This window comes from Geotrypetes seraphini, chromosome 10 (assembly GCF_902459505.1).
Source record: "Geotrypetes seraphini chromosome 10, aGeoSer1.1, whole genome shotgun sequence".
Lineage (NCBI taxonomy): Eukaryota > Metazoa > Chordata > Amphibia > Gymnophiona > Dermophiidae > Geotrypetes > Geotrypetes seraphini.
The window spans coordinates 18,912,023-18,931,158 of record NC_047093.1 but is presented as its reverse complement, the minus strand read 5'-3'; the positions used below and the strand labels follow the sequence as shown (position 1 = coordinate 18,931,158).

General features: G+C 43.4%; 1 protein-coding gene across 1 annotated transcript in view; it reads left to right on the top strand.

The window, feature by feature from the left end:
• The window catches only part of LOC117367897 (platelet endothelial cell adhesion molecule-like), a 130,229-nt gene that overhangs the window by 92,541 nt on the left and 18,552 nt on the right, over positions 1–19,136 (top strand). The window contains exons 9-14 of the mRNA XM_033960975.1: positions 4,327–4,617; positions 5,524–5,802; positions 13,372–13,479; positions 15,697–15,724; positions 16,420–16,493; positions 17,237–17,293. Coding sequence (XP_033816866.1) covers positions 4,327–4,617; positions 5,524–5,802; positions 13,372–13,479; positions 15,697–15,724; positions 16,420–16,493; positions 17,237–17,293 — 837 coding nt within the window. The remainder of the gene's footprint in view (positions 1–4,326; positions 4,618–5,523; positions 5,803–13,371; positions 13,480–15,696; positions 15,725–16,419; positions 16,494–17,236; positions 17,294–19,136) is intronic.

Genomic DNA, 19,136 nt, shown 5'->3' with positions numbered 1-19,136 from the left:
GAATGAGCTGAAGTCTGCGGGTTTCCTTTTGTGTGATTTTCTACCTATCTGCCCTGGTTCACAAAGACAGAGACATGGAAACTGAAGTCAGATAACCACAAAGTCCCTCCCAGATCTCAAAGTTGCCCTCAAGACGATCCTCTCCAGCACTGACTCTGCATGCCTGTTTAGATTATCAGCTTCCTCAGGATACTGTACAATAATAGGTATCATATAAATATGGAGAGGCTGATATTCCTGAAAGTGACCTAAGTCATCTCTGTTAAAAAACATCATATAAATACGGAGGTTGATATTGCTTAAAGTTGAGCTAAATTGGGTGTATAAGTTAGGCCTATGTCCAGCTCTTCTTATTGTAAACCGCCTCGAACTACTTTGGCTTTGGCGGTATATAAAAATAAAATTATTATTATTATTATTATAAAAGGCTTCATATAAATACAGAAAGTTAAGTTGGATGTTTAAGTTAGGCCTCACTATAAAAGCCATCATAAACATACTGAGAGGTTTATATTTCTGAAAGTTAAGCTAAGTTGGGTGTTTAAGTTAGGCCTTTTTTATAAAAAGTAACATATAAATGCAGAGAAGTTTTTAAATTCCTGAACGTTGAACTGAGTTGGGTGTATAAGTTAAGCCTCTGTATAAACCGCGTCAGGGGGTGGGTAAGCAGAGTGGGCAGACTTGATGGGCTGTAGCTCTTTTCTGCCGTCATCTTCTATGTTTCTATATATACAGAGAGGTTAATAATCCTGAAAGCTGAGCTAAGTCAGGTGTATACATTAGGCTTTTAGTTTCAGCTGAACGTAGCTGAAACTTCACCTAAATTGAAAATCCTAAAATTTCTGATGCTGATTTTATGGCTAAAGTTTTGGTTGGTAAATTGAGTGTCTCCTACTGAAAATCAGCACTATTCTCCTCATGTTTTTTCCACCTTGGACTCACTTTATATTATCCCAAAATTTAGGCTCATGGTGAAACTAGGGTCCTAAATTAGACCCTTCATCAGTTTTCAAAGGGGACAGTTTAGGATCCCAAAGTTAGACATCTAAACTAGAGAATGACACGGTGACAAAATTCATCACCGTTCCCGTCCCCGCGGATAACCACGGGAAACCATCTTCATGTATTTCTTTAAGGAGAGAGAGAAGAATCAGAGTATGAATGGCCACAACCACTGACCCGCAAGCTTTGCTTTGAAGAATGCTGGTGTAGAAGGACCGAGGCTGAAACAGACACTACAGAATGACAGTCTCTGGTATCCAGAGCAGATATTGTGATGTCATAATGCCTCATTCCACCACTGCCTAAGAGCCAATCACATCAGTGATGTCACAATGGCTTCATTATCCTTGGCTCACATAAGAATCAGATGGTCACAACCACTGACCCGCAAGCTTTGCTTTGAAGAATGCTGGTGTAGAAGGACTGAAGTTGAGATAGACACTAGAAAATGACATGGGATTATTTCCTGCAGTTATCCACGGGAACGGTAACGGTGATGAATTTTGTCACCGTGTCATTCTCTAATCTAAACTTTTAGAAACTTGGTGTAAGAAAGTCCAGGTCTGCTTTTGATATTATTGTTCAAATTTATTTGATTGAATGTAGGGTTACCAGATGTCCAGAATTCCACGGACATGTCCTCCTTTTCAAGTGTCCAGGGGTCTGGCCGGGTTTTGAAAAGCCTCCTCTAAATCGTAACAGGCAGGAGGAAATCCATGCATACGTGGATGCCATGCAGTGATGTCATATGCACGCATGTGCGCGCGTGACATCATCGCATGGCATCCACACATGCGTGAACTTCCTCCTGCCCGATGAGAGCAGGCAGCGGGAGGTAGGGCTGGGGTGGGGCTAGGGTGGAATTGGAGGCGGAACTGGGGCATAACGGGGCGGGGATGGATGGAACTGAACGGGCCTAGGGGGCAGGTCTTGGTGGTCCGGATTTTACTATAGTAAAATCTGGCAACCCTAAGTATAACATAACATATCAGTCAGCTTATATACCGCAGGACCGTGACGTTCTATGCGGTTAACAAAAGATTATAATACCGTATTTCCCCGAAAATAAGACAGTGTCTTATATTCGTTTGGGGCCTAAAAAAGGCACTAGGTCTTATTTTCGGGTGGGGCTTATTTTTTTCATGTACATGATCATGTCTCCCTTCCTCTCCTACACCCCATTTCTTCCTCTTTCCTTTCCCCCACATGTGCAACATCTCTCCTCCCCTCTCACCTATCCCCTTGTGCCTTCCCTCTGCAGTATCTTTCTATCCCTCTATCCCTCCCATCCCCCTGTGCAGCAGAACCCTTGCCCAGCTTCCATCCTTCCCTCCCTCCCATCCCTCGTGCAGCAGAACCCTTTGCTCAGCTTCTACCCTTCCCTCCCATCCCTCGTGCAGAAGAAGCCTTGAGCACCCGCCGCGCAGCCAAACCCCTGAACCCCCACTGACCCTCCATCCTTCCCTCCCAATCGATCCACGCCAACCGTGACCATAAATACCTTCCGTCAGAGGAGCGTCGGGCCAGCAGCACTCACAGGCTGCTTCGCGGCCTTCTTCCTGGGGCCTTCTGTGTGCCATGTTACTGATGATGTCATCAGTGCACAGAAGGCCCCAGCGAGAAGGCCACAAAGCAGCCTGTGAGTGCTGCTGGCCCGACGCTTCTCTGCCAGAAGGAATTTATGGTCGCGGTCAGCGAGGATCGGTTGGGATGGAAGGATGGAGGGTCAGCGGGGGTTTGGCAGTTTGGCAGTGGGGGTGAAAGCATGGCTGCCTACAACTAGGGCTTATTTTCGGGGTAGGTCTTATTTTCGAGGAAACACGGTAGTGTATACAATTGAATAGATTGGAAATTATGTAACTTAAAAAAGTAAAACTAACAGAATAAATTACTAAAGTATGATGTGCGTAAGCATGGAAATTAATTACCCAGATATTTAAGAAACAAGTATGTCTTTAGGTTTCTTCTAAATTTCACATACGAACTCGGAGACACGATCAGATTTTCCAAATCCTTGCCCCATAATGCTGCCTGATATGACAAAAGGTGCTGATGATGTTTCTTAAGTTTGCAACCTTTGACGGGCGGAAAGACAAATGTTCAGGTGCGAACTTCTCCTGCATTTCTTATTTGAAAAAGTAAAGAGGTCAATCAGATATTTGGGAGAAAGTCCGAACAGAACTTTGAAACAGAAACAACCAAATTTAAACTTCACACGTGCCTCCAATGGCAACCAGTGCAACTTCTGGTAAAATGGCGTTATATGATCATAATTCTTCAGCTGAAAGATCAATCTAATAGCTGAATTCTGAACCATCCACAGTCGCAGCATATTTCTCTGAGATATTCCTAGATAAGCAATATTGCAGTAATTGAGCTGACCGAGCACAAGAGACTGTACCAAAATTCTACATCAAAATAGGCCCTAATAGATTGCAATTTCTAAAGGGTGAAAAAACTTTTTCTACACCAGGAATCCACCTGGTTCTTCATAGTTAAACCCTGATCCAATATTACATCCAGAATCTTTATAGTTGTTTGAACAGGGTAGCTGTGATTGTTTCATATCAAAGGTGTATCAGTATCTTATGGGCGTGGAGAGGCCACAAAGAACTTTGTTTTTTCTGAATCTAGTCATCCACTGTAGAGGTCTGCAAGGGAACGGGGATCGCGGGAATTCTGCGGGGTTCCTGCGGGAATCCCCCCCTAATCCACGGGACTCCCACGAGGACCCCCCTCTGGCCCACGGGATTCCCACAGGGACCCCCCTCTGGCCAATGGGACTCCCACGGGGATGGAAGGCTTTGGAAGCAGGGTTCATCCATATAATATAATGGACACGTCAGCCTTAGTAAAAGAGGGGTTTTTATAAGTTAATTACCTGAACAGAAAACAAAAAAAGGGTTCCACCAAAGAGATTCCACAAGGAAAACAACAGCGCAAACACAAAAGAAACTGTGGAATTGATGATCCTGTCAGAAGTAATTGCTGCTTTTTATGGGGACGGGCGGGGATGGAGGTAATTCCCTGCGGGGACGGGTAGGGACAGAGAGGATCCTGGCGGGGACAGGTGGGACGGAGAGGATCCTGGCGGGGACGGAGAGGATCCTGGCGGGGATGGGTGGGATTTCTGTCCCCGTGCAACTCTCTAATCCACTGTTCCATTAGGCCTAATGCTTTGGTTGCCATGGGAATTATTTCTGAAAGCGATTTAGCAAATGGGATGACGGTATAATTTACTGCCCTGTGCTGATTATAGCGATGTACCAACTCTGTAAAAATTGCATGAAATAAACGCAAGCTATATGTGTTTTTGTCTTCTAGCTCCCATCTCAATGCCAGTTCTTTTCCCTATCACTAAAATTCCGGAGGTGGTGGTGGGCCAAAATTTGACACTGATTTGCAAGTCAGAAAGAGGAACGCCCCCCATCACATATACACTGTTTAGAGGAGCTGAACGGCTACGCAACATTACAGTGAAGGCCAAGGGGGGGAACGCAACGTTTACCTTAAATGTATCAACGTTATCTCATTTGAGTGGCTATCGGTGTAAGGCTAACAACAAGAATAAGAGGCCGAGTCCTTTCAGCAATGCGCTGAATTTCACCATGATAGGTAAGCAAGGATTTTCTATCAGTAGAAATGCTGGGGCTGCTAATTTTTTTTAAAAGGAAGAATATTAATTTAAAGCTTTGAAATCCAGCCAGGATTGTGCTGACTCAGCAGAACAGCATGGTACACCCTCTCCGCAACGTAAGGCTCGGCTAAGAACCACTTGGTGGATGTGAATCTGGGGAACTGGGTTCAAATTCCACTGCAGCTCCTTCTGATTCCGGGCAAGTCACTTCACCCTCCATTGCCCCAAGTATAAAAAAAAATGTGAACCCAAGGAATGCTGCAATGCCTTATGGTAATGATTTTCACTGACATTACACGGACTCTTGATGCGAGCTGTAGAGTGGAAACACAGGCCAGTGTCGAGCCTTTAAGATGCCACCATCTTCTCTACTGTTTTTGGTTTCTAATTTGAGATCTGGGCTTTGCTAGCACGGTGGACGATGCAACAGGAAAACACCTTCCTATGATATACGTTAGCCTTCCCTTCCTTTAAGGGAATTAAATCTGCTGGGAAGCTCAGTTGATCTTTTGTTTTCAAGTTTATAGAGATCTGGAATGAACTTCCTGACTCCATTAAGCTTTTAGGCCAGCTGCAATTATTTCGTGAATTCCTGAAAACTTTGTTGTTCTCGCAATTTTTAAATGGTTTAACTACATCCTCAACGAAATGATAAGATTATAGTTATTTTTCTTATGTACTTTAATTTTTAATTAGTTCTTCCTTCTCCTATGTTTTCTGCTATGTACTTTATATGTGAACTGAGTCGAGCTCCACTGGGAGATGACCCGGTATATAAACCAAAGATTAGATTAGATTAAATAATGTAGCGAGTGATCATGTCCTGTCATTGTTACACGACATCTGCAACTGTGGTTTACCTCAGGCTTTTCATTTTCCCCCAGCTCCGATCCAAAAGGTCGTCCTAGAGAAGATTCCTACCGATGGAAAAGTGGAGAATGGCAAGGACCTCTCGCTGTTATGTCGGATAATTGAAGGCTCTTGGCCCTTTGAATTTAAATTTTATCGCAAAGATAAATCTGATCACTTCCATTGGGTAATCGTAAACCAATCTATTGCCATTTGGCACCAGAAAAACTTTAACAAGGAGCAAGAAGGGTCATATTATTGTACAGCTTCAAACAGAGCCAGCTACATCCAGAGTAACATTGTAGACATAAAAGGTAAGTTATGGGCAATAGATTTGCAGAAATAATTTCAGAAAGGAAAGTTTCTCTCTTGTGGATACTGGGTAGCGGCTCTAATTCTTCTCTATCTATCCATCTATTACAGCAGAAAGTTCTCATAAAAAATATAAGTTTGTTGAAAACATCTTACTTTGCTCTAGCATTTGGTTTAGAAGATTTAAGGGCAAATTCTATAAGAAGCGCCCAAAAGTGTAGGCACCGAAATAGGCACCGTTCAGCGCGATTCAAGTCAAATTGGGTGCTGTTTAGTGAATCACACTGAGCGGCACCGAGTTTGGAGGCGCCCAATAAATAGGCCAGCTCTAGGCGCAAATGAAAGTCAGGCGGCCATGTGAGCGCTTAAGCACGCTCAAGAGCAGTGATTCTGTAACAAAGCGCCTACCACGAAGCCACGCCCATGCCTATTTTTTTCAAGGCCGCCTACATTTTTAGAGGCGCCTTGTTACAGAATCGCTCTTTCTTGCTAGGCGCCTACGTTTCAATCAGTGCTGATTAAAAAGCTTAATTGAGCTTATTATTCAATTTAGATAGGCGCCTATAGGTACCTAACATTAGACGCTGGTTACAGAATTTGGGCCTAAGCTTCTATGCCTCTCGCTTTCCAGAGTTGAAGATGCATTTCCTGGGGAGTTTGTATTGAAAATTATATGGGAAAGATATTTTTGACTATCGTACGCAATGATAAATTGGTTTGAAGATTATTTTGTCTTTGGTACGTCATGATCTGCTGCCTTTGCTGTCCATCTGGAACCTTGCAGATTCAAGCCTTTTTTTCTTTTCAATGTACTATCTTCAGGCCACCTGTCCACTGGCTTTGCCAACCATTAAATGAACTTTCAATATCTGCTAACACGTACACTTTGGTGTAGTCATCTACCAAAGGCATTCCAAACACTCAAGTGTTCAATGTCTTCTTGAGATAGTCACTGGGAGACTTTGGTTGGACCTGAATCACGTTTCCTGTTTCACGCTCTTGGTAGTACCAATGAATGGTTGGCAAAGCCAGTGGACAGGTGGTCTGAAGATCCAAACTTCCATACTGTTGAACAGTTTGTCAACACAGTGAAGGAGGTTAACGAAACAGCCGAGCGAGGTGTTAAACTGATAACTGACTTTGCCATTGGCATCATCACAGACCCAGTGCAGTGTGAGGCCTTGTTGGAAGGAGTTGAACATCATCGCAGGCTTTATCCTGACTATCTCAAAGAAGACATCGAATGCTTCTTGGTAGATGACTACACCAAAGTATACGTGTTTAGCTATTAGCGAAGTATGTTAGATTTCTGTTGTTTTCCACTATAAAGTATAGATATTAAAGGTTCATTTAATAAAATACTGCTAGATGGTTTTGCATAAAATATCTTTTTATCAATGTATCATTGCTGAGTGTGAAAAAATAAAAATTATAACTATACTCGTAACATAAGAAATTTACTCCATTAGGTAAAGACAATAGCAAGTTTTAAGAAAACCAGAGCTTTATGTATCAGTAACTTTGAGAGACCCCAGGATGAACTTAAAAAAAATTTTTAAAAATTATTTTCTGATCAAGCACAATCAGGTTCATGGGAAAAACCTCAATTCACACAGGTTTTCCAACTTTAGGTTTTTCTGGACAACCCTAATGGACAAGTAGGATACAATCAGCTACATCTGAGTGACTCCCCAGCTAAGGATGCCAGGGCAAAAAGTATTTATGTTGTTAATAAGCAGGCTTTGCACCTCGGTGCCTTACTGCGGTAGGCTGATCTGTAGGGGAAACCCATGGAAGGCGGGGTTGTGATATCAATAATGGGGGGAAGAGAGGAGGTTTGTTGGTAACATGGTATTCAACCTCAGGCCACTATAAGCCACAGAAAACTTGGAGATGAAAACACTATAACAAAATACAAAGACAGCTTGGGTGAACAGTCCAGCAAAACTACTGTAAGTGGCCTCATAAGGTAGGGATAGTAAAAGTGCTCACATGAATCGATGGACACTTCCCAGGATGCATGCTGCAGCAGAGGCATTCATCAAAAAGGATGAAAGTTTAAAAAAAAAAAAACAACTTTTCTCCAACTAGCCTGGAGATCAAGAAATGTATTGATTGGTGGTCACTGGTTTATCATGCATGTTGGTTCACCATTCAGGTGTGGAGCACAGATGGAGTTGAAGTTTAGCCTTGGGAGATTGACCCAGAAAAGGGGAATCATAAGAACAGCCTTACTGGGTTAGCTTAGTAATCTCGTCTTCACGGTGACCATTCCAAGTCACAAGTACCTGGCAAAAACCCAAATAGTAGCAACATTCCAGAATCTCAAATAGCAGCAGCATTCCAAATAGAATTCCAAAGAATAACAAGATTCCAGAACTCCAAATAGTAGCACGTTCCAAATAGAATCCCAAAGAATAGCAAGATTCCAGAACTCCAAATAGTAGCAACGTTCCAAATAGAATCCCAAAGAATAGCAAGATTCTGGAACTCCAAATAGCAGCAACGTTCCAAATAGAATCACAAAGAATAGCAAGATTCCAGAACTCCAAATAGCAGCAACGTTCCAAATAGAATCCCAAAGAATAGCAAGATTCCGGAACTCCAAATAGTAGCTACTGATGAATTAGATAATGAAACAGGGTCCAGATCTGTAGATGATTCTTCCACTGACAATTCAAACACACTGGATACAAAAGGAAATAAGCAAAGTTTTTGCTTTTGTTTCGGGATTTTCTTGCATTATTCATGGTGTGGTAGACGCTGTTGGTTGATGAAAGAAAACATTCCTTGAGCAATTTGATGCAGTCCAGTGGCTAAGGAAGGCCAGAACAGACTTAATCACTTTGAGGAGTCGCTACGGTCATGTTTTTAAAATTGTGTAGGCAAATTATGTAAACTGTTTATTTTTTAAATAAATGAACAATTGCCGTGACCACAGTGGGAACATTCTCCTACACTCTAGGACTACTCCCTTGTATGTTATAGAAGAGATATTGCAGTGCGCAGAACATTATCATAGTAAGGGGGAATGGGAGGGGCAGTTTACCCCGGGCACAGTCTTACTCAAGACACAACACCCCCCTCCTCCTCTCTGCCCCCTCCCCTTGCTCCTCTCCTTGCCTTCCCCCGTACCATTTTTACTTCCCCAGTGTAATGCTGTTGCCCGCGTTGGCATCGCTTTCTCACGACACTTCCAGGACCCACGCCTAGCAAGTGACATCAGAGGGCAAGCAGACACCGATGTGGGCATGCCGCTTGTGCTGGAGAAGTTAAAAAGGTATGGGGAATGGGAAGGGGGCGCGTGCATGGTGGGGGAGGGGCACCAGTGCCCCTGGCGCCTCTCACCCTTACTTCACCACTGGCATAAAAATAGAAAGGTAAAAGAGCCCTTTGTTCACTTGGATTTTAACTGATGCCTTTTCAGTAGAAGCTCAGGGGTAAGATGCATCCAGGAATATTAATAACATAACTTAGTAAATGACAGCAGATAAAGACCCAGGTGGTCCAACCATACATGCTCCATAAATTAATTTAGTTTAAATCAGTGGTTCCCAACCCTGTCCTGGAGGACCACCAGACCAATCGGGTTTTCAGGCTAGCCCTAATGAATATGCATAAGAGAAATTTGCATATAGTGGAGGTGACAAGCATGCAAATCTGCTCCATGCATATTCATTAGGGCTAGCCTGAAAACTCGATTGGCCTGGTGGTCCTCCAGGACAGGGTTGGGAACCACTGGTTTAAATGGTCCTTTTTCTTAGATTTTTCTGAGCCAGAAACCCAGAGCCCTGCCCAGTAGTGTGCTTAGGTTCCATCAAAGCTCACTCCAGCCCATCTTAACCATCCCAGCCATCGAAACCCTCCCCAGCCCGTCCTCAACTAAATAGTCCATATACGGGACACAGGCCGTGCAAGCCTGCCCAGTACTGGCCTTAGTTCCTTCAAAGTATACCCATTATTTTCTGATTAGAGATCAACAGATCTATAAATTAGCACCATATTTTAAGCATCAGAAGGGGTGAATTTCATGGTGATGCTCTAAGAGCTTAAACACACATCAAAGCTATTACAGATATATGTTTTATATTTATTAAAATTTGATATACACTTCTCCCTCCGTATCTGCGGTTTCCGTATATGCAGACTCGCTTATTCACGATTTTTCGGATGCTGACTCCGCCCCCCAAAATTACATCATCATTAAAGTTCTTTTTCCTTTTACTGTATCAATAAAAAAGTGTATTGCTTACCATTCACTCTGAAAATCGCTGCTACCATATTTTCTCCCACAAATTCGCTGCCTCCATGCTTCCCAGTGTGCACTGAGAAAAACACTGCTTCCCAGCATCCATAGAGAGAAAGGCTTCTTCCCAGCATGCCTGCCCTGAAATCGCTGTAGAAAAGTTATTTGGGGTTCCAATAATAAAAACGGAAGGCTTTTTCTAAAAACTGTGAATAACATTAAAATAGTTATTTGCGGTTTTTCCGTATTCACGTCTACAACGAACTGGCAAGGCTAAAGGTAAACAAGGCCATGGGACTGGACAATTTACACCCAAGAGTGCTCAGAGAATAGAGAGATGTTCTGGCGGAACCGTTGGCAGTGCTCTTCAATCTCTCACTAAGTACGGGGATAGTTCCGTTGGACTGGAAAACAGCCAACGTCGTTCCTCTACATAAAAAGGGTTGCAAGGCTGAGGCTGCGAACTATAGACCGGTAAGCCTCACCTCAATAGTGTGCAAACTCATGGAAACACTAATTAAATATAAATTAGATACGATCCTGAACGAGGGAAATCTCCGGGATCCCAGCCAACATGGATTCACCAAGGGTAGGTCATGCCAGTCCAATCTAATCAGCTTCTTTGACTGGGTAACAAGAATACTGGACTCAAGAGAGTCCTTGGACGTCGTGTACCTGGACTTCAGCAAAGCGTTTGACAGCGTCCCACACCGCAGGCTGCTGAACAAGATGAAATTGATGGGATTAGGAGAGACTCTAACTGCATGGGTTAAAGATTGGCTTAGTAGCAGACTTCAGAGGGTGGTGGTTAATGGTACCTTCTCTAAAATGTCGGAGGTGACTAGCGGAGTGCCACAGGGTTCAGTCCTGGGCCCACTCCTCTTCAACATATTCATTGGGGATCTGACTCAAGGGCTTCAAGGCAAGGTAACCTTATTCGCTGATGACGCCAAACTATGCAATATAGTAAACGGCTATAATCTACAGGATGCTATGGAGCAAGACCTGCGTACTTTAGAAAGATGGTCCTTGATCTGGCAGCTGGGCTTCAACGCCAAGAAATGTAAGGTCATGCATCTCGTTAACGGAAATCCTTGCAGAACCTACACCCTGAATGGAGAAACTTTAACCAGGACTACGGAAGAACGAGACTTAGGAGTAATCATCAGTGCTGACATGAAAGCAGCCACTCAAGTGGAGAAGGCTTCATCTAAAGCACGGCAGATGATAGGTTGAATCAAGAGAAGCTTCGTCAACAGGAAACCTGAAGTCATGATGCCATTGTACAGAGCCATGGTGAGACCTCATCTGGAATACTGTGTGCAATTCTGGAGGCCACATTACCGTAAGGATGTGCTCAGAATTGAATCGGTTCAGCGGATGGCCACCAGGTTGGTCTCGGGGCTAAAGGGTCTCCCGTACGAAGAAAGACTGAGCAAATTGCAGCTCTACACTCTCGAAAAGCGTAGGGAGAGGGGAGACATGATTGAGACATTTAAGTACATCACGGGACGGGTCGAGGTGGAAGATGATATCTTTCTTCTCAAGGGACCCTCGACCACAAGAGGACATCTGCTCAAACTCAAGGGAGGGAAGTTTCGTGGAGACGCCAGGAAGTACTTCTTCACGGAGAGAGTGATTGAGCATTGGAACAAGCTTCCAGTACAGGTGGTCGAGGCACGCAGCATCCCAGACTTCAAGAACAAATGGGATACCTATGTGGGATCCCTACGAGGTCATGCCAAGGGATAGGGTCACTAGGACTTGAATGAGCGGGTCAGTAGAGTGACAGTATAATTACAATTGTACTTTAGGGGGTCAGTAGACTTAAGAGGGTGGGTAAATGGTGTGGGCAGACTTGAAGGGCTATAGCCCTTATCTGCTGTCATCTTTCTATGTTTCTATGTTTATGGTCCACCTGCATCCCCCGCGAATATGGATGGAGAATTATACCACTATTCATAGCGGTTTACAATAAAATACAGCATAGGAAAGAACCTTAATATATAGAAACAGATCGATCTAAAACCTGCACAATCATTGGGTACAATTTTATATTACATGTCTCCCTTTGTATTCGCTGTGATAGGGGATTAACTTTTTCATATGTTATTTGCTGTTTTCTATTAAAAACCATTGTGAATATGGTGAAACTGCAAATAACATGGTGGGGAGATCTGGCCTGTTCCTGAAGGAGAGGCAAAACATGATGAAGGAAGTGCCGGGAATCGGCGATTTTCTCTGTAAACGCTTGGAATCAGCGATTTCTCTATGCAAGCTGACGTAATTGGGGGGGGGGGAAGCCATCAAGCTAAAAAACGCGAATAATTGAAACCGCGAGTTCTGAAACCGCGAATACGGAAGGAGAAGTGTACTGTTTTTTTGTAAGTCAATCCTTGATCGTCTCCTTGTACTTCAGTAAATGTGAGCATCCTGCGTGATATCTTGTCCGAATGCTAAATTAAACAAATAGGTCTTCAGAAGTTTCTTATTAGTGCAAAGTCCCATTGGTACACCAAATGTGCTGATGTACGTGAACCAGCCTAAGTGCATTGTGCAACACGAGCACCTGATGGTATTTTGCAAGTTGCACCTGTAGCCTGGTGACATTGCATGCCCATGACACGCTCATACTCTACCCACAGATATGCCCCCCTGGTAGTTGCATGCTAAGCGATTTTGTGCACTGTTTTTAGAATAGCGCTTAGCACTTGCGCATGTGCCGACCGATTATGGATGACAAGGAAGCATGTAAGCACCTCTATAGGCAGTGGCGTAAGGAGGGGCAGGGGGGATGGAAGCTTCTCTCCTCCTCTCCTTCCCCCCCCTTCTACCTCTTTAAATGTTCACCCAAAAAAAAACCAAAAATGTGGAAACAAACAATGTTCAAAATCTTTGTTTTATTTCTTTAGAGAAAGCTTAAAACACTATCCACATTTGTATTGAACGAACCCAACACGGGCCGTGTTTCAGTAAAACACCTTCCTCAGGGGTCCAATGATAAAGGATGTTATAAAATAGCATTGCTAGCCAAGTGTGAAGAGGTCTAGGCGCTGCAGCACATCAACTCACTGAAAAATGTTCTTCCACGTGCTGCTTGCGCAGACCTTGGCTCCCTTCTGACGTCACTTTCTGGTCATGGGACAGGACGTGATGTCAGAAGGGAGCCATGTGGCTGATTGTATCCTGCTTATTCATGGAGAAACACTGTAGACATATTTTGCAAAAGCTCAAGATGGTGAAGACATTTGGGGTGTGGCAAAGAAAGCCTATATTTGTTCGTGGGAGACTCTGAATAGTCATTTTTTTTTCTCTTAATTTGCAGTGGTCCTTGCTTCCTGGAAGAAGGCTGTCATTGTTGTTTTCGTTGTGTTAATTGCCGCTGCTATCCTTGCAACAGCGATCTGGTGGTATTTTCAGAAGAAGAGAAAGGGTACCAGGATTTTTTCTCAGCTCTTTGTCTCATTTCTTCTCTAGATGCCCTGTAGGAGGGAGACGGGAGGAGGGGGGTGTTTGAGAGAGGCTTATACCTGGGGGGTTGATATGCAGATGATGATGATGGTGAACATTTTCTTAATCCCTCAGGGGCGTTAATCCTGGATAGTCAATGCCATGTCGGGTTTTATATGGCCAGCAGTCTCTTAGGCCAGTGGTTTTCAGCCTTGTCCTGGGAGACCCCCAGGCAGTCAGGTTTTCAGGAAGTCCCTAATAAATATGCATGAGATCTTTGCATATAATAGAGGAGACAGGCATGCAAATATGTCTCATGCAAAATCATTAGTTCAGTTTAGAAAAAAAGAAGGTACTTGATCTACTCATGAAATTGCAACCTCTGCGTCTCCGCCTCCTCCTCTTCCTCGCAGTCCACATACCCACATTCTGCACTCACTGTGTCCTCTGCCCTGCTGTCCCATCACATGGCTGTACTGATTGTTCCGCGTGTTATGTAATTGTCAATTGTTGCAAATCCTGGAAATGGATATTGTCTTCCACTGTGAACTTACAGTACAAGTGTACTATAAATACTGCCATTATTATTATGACAGACTTGCCCATGCATCTGGTCCTCATTCTGTTCGCTGTCTCTGCTGTTCAGCTCCCCCTCGATACCTCCACCTGTCTCTTCTCACCATGCCAACACACATATCTAATCTAATTCTTAGTCTTACATACCGAATCATCTCCTAAAAATAGGAGCTCGATTTGGATTACCGGTACATAATTAGATCACAAAGAAAGATCCATTAACATTCGTTGGAGCTATAACCTAAAAAGCAATGAAACACAGTGGTTTTTTAAGGTTTTGCGAAAGATCTGAAGAGATAAACACGATCTAATTTGAGGAGGTCGTCCATTCCATATCGCAGTTAGTTAAGTATGGAAAGGAGCGTGAAATTTTACTAATGAATTTGATTCCTCTCAGTGATGGAAGAGAGATCTTTATTCATACGAGTTGTTCTCATGCCCGACAATCTCATGGTGTTTAGAGATAAAGGCATCAGAGGAATCCACGTAAAATTTTAAAAACGATACAGGCCCATTTGAATTGAACTCTCAATTGAAACGGAAGCCAATGTAGTTTCCTCAGCAGAGGTGACATATCTTTAGCCTAGCATGGCATTAGTGTGGCGTTAATGCTACGAGTGACAGGAGTCAGGCATTCAGGCAGCATCTGCCCTAAACCACTGTTGCCCGTCAGAAGAAATCCGCCACCAGTAAAGTCCCCTGAAAATGTGGCAACAGCTGATAGAATCGACTTGCCATTGGTTGGGTGATAATCCGCTGCCCTGCACATCACCCCTCAAAAATTTCTGCAAAATCTATCTGGCCGTTTTCTCACAGCAAGGGGCTCAAAAGAGGACAGGACAGACAAATGGACAGATGCAGCTCAAACATTAGGAATACCTTTTTTTCTTTTTCTGAAAGAATTGTTATAAAGCAGTGGTCTCCAACCCTGACCACTAGGCCAGTTGGGTTTTGTTTTGTTTTTTAATTTTATTATTTTAAAAACTACAACAGTGTAATACATTTGATTGAATACAGAAAAATATTACAGAGATTACACCATTTTATACAATTAGTACATAGAACATAACTTTACCTATCTATTCTTCTATCAATTATTAATAATAGAAGACAACTTTATTACATTGATACGAAGAATTAATATCAATTTTCAATTACTTCTCCATCTCTTACCCCCCCTACCCCCACCCCCAGATGTGTAAGGAAAAACTTAGGGAAAAATACATAAACCATTAATGTGAAGCAGCAAATAAAGCCAATGGATTCCATACTTTATTAAATATTTTGTGATTCTTCCTTTAGAACAGTGGTCCCCAACCCTGTTCTGGAGGACCACCAGGCCAGTCGGGTTTTCAAGATAGCCCTAATAAATATGCATGGGAGAAATCTGCATATAAGGGAGGTGCCAGGCATGCAAATGTGACCCATGCATATTCATTAGGGCTGTCCTGAAAACCCAACTGACCTGGTGGTCCTCCAGGACAGGGTTGGGGACCAATGTTCTAAAGGAAGAATCACAAAATATCACAGAAGAAGGTATTCCGTGAAAATATTTGACGTGCTGTTCTTGTGAATTGATGTAGAAACTGGTCTAACCCAGTGTGTTTTACTTTGCTCCTTCTAGCCAAGCAAATGACCATGGAAATGTCTAGGTAAGGATCTTTTTAAACAACAAACTGCTGAACACTTATAGCTCTGATGCTAAATGTGAGACCTATGTACTAAACTGAATAATGCATGCTAACAGTTACATTTAAGTCGCATTGAACCAAATTCAGTAAATGGTGGTCAGAGAAAGGTGAGGAAAAAAAACAAACAAGCAGAGATAACCCCAGTGATCAAGAGTGTAAATAAATGTATTAAAGTCTATCAAAGGTATAAAAGTAGAACAGGGCCCCGACATGAGCTGTGTTTCGTTAAAAACCTGCATCAGGGGTCCATATGGATCTATGAAAACATAAATCAAAGCCATACACAATCCGGACCTCTAGACCCGCCCTCCCGGTTCCAGCCATCCCCACCCCCAATTCCACCCAAGCCCCCCCCCCCCCGCTCTCGTTGGGCAGGAGGGCATCGGCACATGTGTCCGACGCGATTTCGAGGAAGCTTTTCAAAACCTAGACAAAATGCCGGGTTTTAAAAGCCGTCCGGACCCCCGGACAGTCCTCGAAAAGGTGAAATCTGGAAGTCTGGTAACCCTGATTACAGAACTTATGCTCAGCACCCATACTTGAGACACCTAATAGTCAACCTGTACAGAATTCCCCCCATTTGAAGGGCGGTGCTGCTTCTGCCAATTAATTTAAACATCAGCATTTGAGCATTTCTGTGTTTGTTTTCATTCTAGACCTGTAACAGTGATAAATTCTCACAACGAGAAGCCGTTGCCGGGGCAGAACAATGAAACTGAATCACACTATCGTAAGACACCTTTCTTAGTTCATTTACTTGCAGGATCTTGTTTCGCAGTAGGGGAAAAATACATTTTTTTTCTTCATTTAGGGGACAAATGATCAAGTGGCCCTTTTATCACAGCAATGGCAGCCAGTGGTATCTCAGTACTGCAGGTTTGCTGACTCCTGTGGTTCATGAATGATGCTGACTTCAGCCTGGGAGCAGCGGGTCACCAAGCCTTGGTCCAGTGTCCCTAGGCCACATGTTAAAGGAGCTCACTACTGAATAAATGAGTAGTGTCCAGAGCTTCTCGCTGTCCGCAGGCTGAATCATCCTCTTATTCAACCCCCCCTCCCCAAAAATCAAGTACCCCCCTTGTGCTCTCCAGTGGTATACTCCCACAACCAGAAGTTTTCCCTCTCACACCAGAAGAACCCGCTCCTAGGCATTATACCCTTCCCAGGCCCCCACTTCCCAAAGATCCCCTTGGTCCTGTCTTCATAAAATCCCCGGACTCTAGTGGTACAGGCAAGAGAGATCCCCTGTCCTTGCTGCCCTTGCCAGCGCTTTCATCCAAAATGGCACTGATGATCACCTAGCCGAGTCTCACGTTACCACCATTAGGGATCACCAGAGCCATATTAATTGAAGGTGCCAAAGAGGGGCATGGCCAGAATTGGGGGTAGCCTGGGAGCATTTCCTCTCAGTGCCTCTCCCCTCCGTGAGAATTGACTGAGTTGCTCATTCTGTGCTTCAATGTTCAATTTTAGCGCAAGGGTTTAACGAAGATGGTGAGAATCACAGTGTAAAGCCAGAAGAGAAAAAAGGTAAGAAACTGCATTAAGTTGGTGATCAGTAGATTTTTTATTGCTATTAAGTAAGTTTGCTGGGAATTTATGAGATTTATACTAGAGAAATATACGGGGACAAATTTGTCCCTGAGCCCGCAGGAACTCAACTTCCCCACCCCATCCCCACGAGTTATGTCGCTGTCCCTGTCCCTTTCCTGTAAGCTCTGCCTTAACCGCACAAGCCTCGAACACATATGATTTTAAAGTGTTTGAGGCTTGTGCAGATGAGGGCGGAGCCGGCAGGGACCAGAAAAGAACTCGCGGGGACATAATGGGAAAATGAGCTCCCACGGGGACGGGGAAAAATTTGTCCCCCGTGTCATTTTCTATACCTTTATTTTGTAAGGATGAAGGGCAAATTGTTGGCATAACTCAGGGCTCAGTAGTTAAAGGCTGATCCCCCCATTGGCTGAATTTTGGATTCTAGATTTTTACTGGCTGCTTGTCATGCCTGTGTCATGTGCCACAAACTGTGTCCAGCCGGGGGGTTTTGTGTTACTGAACTTTTGGAAAACTTCCGTAACAGTCTGAAAATTCAAGTAAAGGAATAGCACAAGAGAAGGCAAATCCCATCCATTTTCTTATATATTGGGCCTAAAATTGTGTAGATTGGTTAATATCAACTGAATTTGATCCTACTTCATTTCTTGAAGATTCTCAGCATTTGATACAGACTCGATCCACCCTTTTGGTTGATTGTTTGAATAAGAATGATAAATCCTTAATCATGAAAACATATTTTAAGAATAGAGACGTTTTCTTTTTGTGCTAGAGCCTATATATGGATTTTGCAAGCCTGTCCAGTGGATGCAGCTTGCATAACTGGGCAACCTATACTGTTTTTTAAAAATCATCGCCCCCTTACCTCCCTCGCTGGACGGCGGACGGCTGCCTCCTCGAATCTCGCAGCCAGTGGTACAGAGCAGGAGCGATCTTTCAATCTCCAGTCCGACCCCGCGAGTCCTGCAAGAACTGACAGCAAAGCCATGCTGGATGCAGCGTGGGGCCGGGCTGGAGATTGAAAAGATTGCTCCTGCCCTGCACTGCTGGCCGTGAGATTCGAGGAGGCAGCCATCTGCCATCCAGCGAGGGAGGTAAGGGGAGGATGATTTTAAAAAACAGTATGGGCTGCCCCAGTTGTTGGTAGATAAGCCGTGAGTAATACAACGGGGTGGCTTATCTACCAGTTTTAAAACTTGAATCAGGCATTTTCTGCGGCCTATATAACGGTACAGACGTAAAGTCTTTTTGGCATTGAAATCTAGGGCTGTTGCTCTGGGGAGTACATACTTTTAAAAATTTCCTTGATAATGTTTGCTGAATTTTAAAAATAGGGATTTTGGTTTTTTGGGATCCAGTACAATTGGAACGATTTCTGAACCTTCATGAGAAATGGCTGGTTTGTTTTTGAGGCAAATTTAAATTAAATTAGTGCTGCATTTATTATCCTTGTTTTCTTATATTATTTTCTTCTCTTGATCTGAACTAGATGGAATGACCTTAACTGTTAATTGCTATTGAATATGTGTGGTGGTGTTTGATTTATTCCATATCTTGTATCTCGTAGTAGATATATATTTTTGAAAAATTGCAATAAAAAATATTAGGCCAAAAATATGAATGTGATCCATGGTCCTAATCAGAAACTCTACCTAGAATTTAGGAATTGTCTGTAGGTGGCATTTATTTTCAAGGACTTCTTCAATTTTATGCCTAAGACAAAGTTCTCAACCCAGGATACACCTAGCCAGTCAGTTTTCCAGGATACCCACCATGAATAGGCATAAGATAAATTTGCATGCAATTCATGACAACTGAG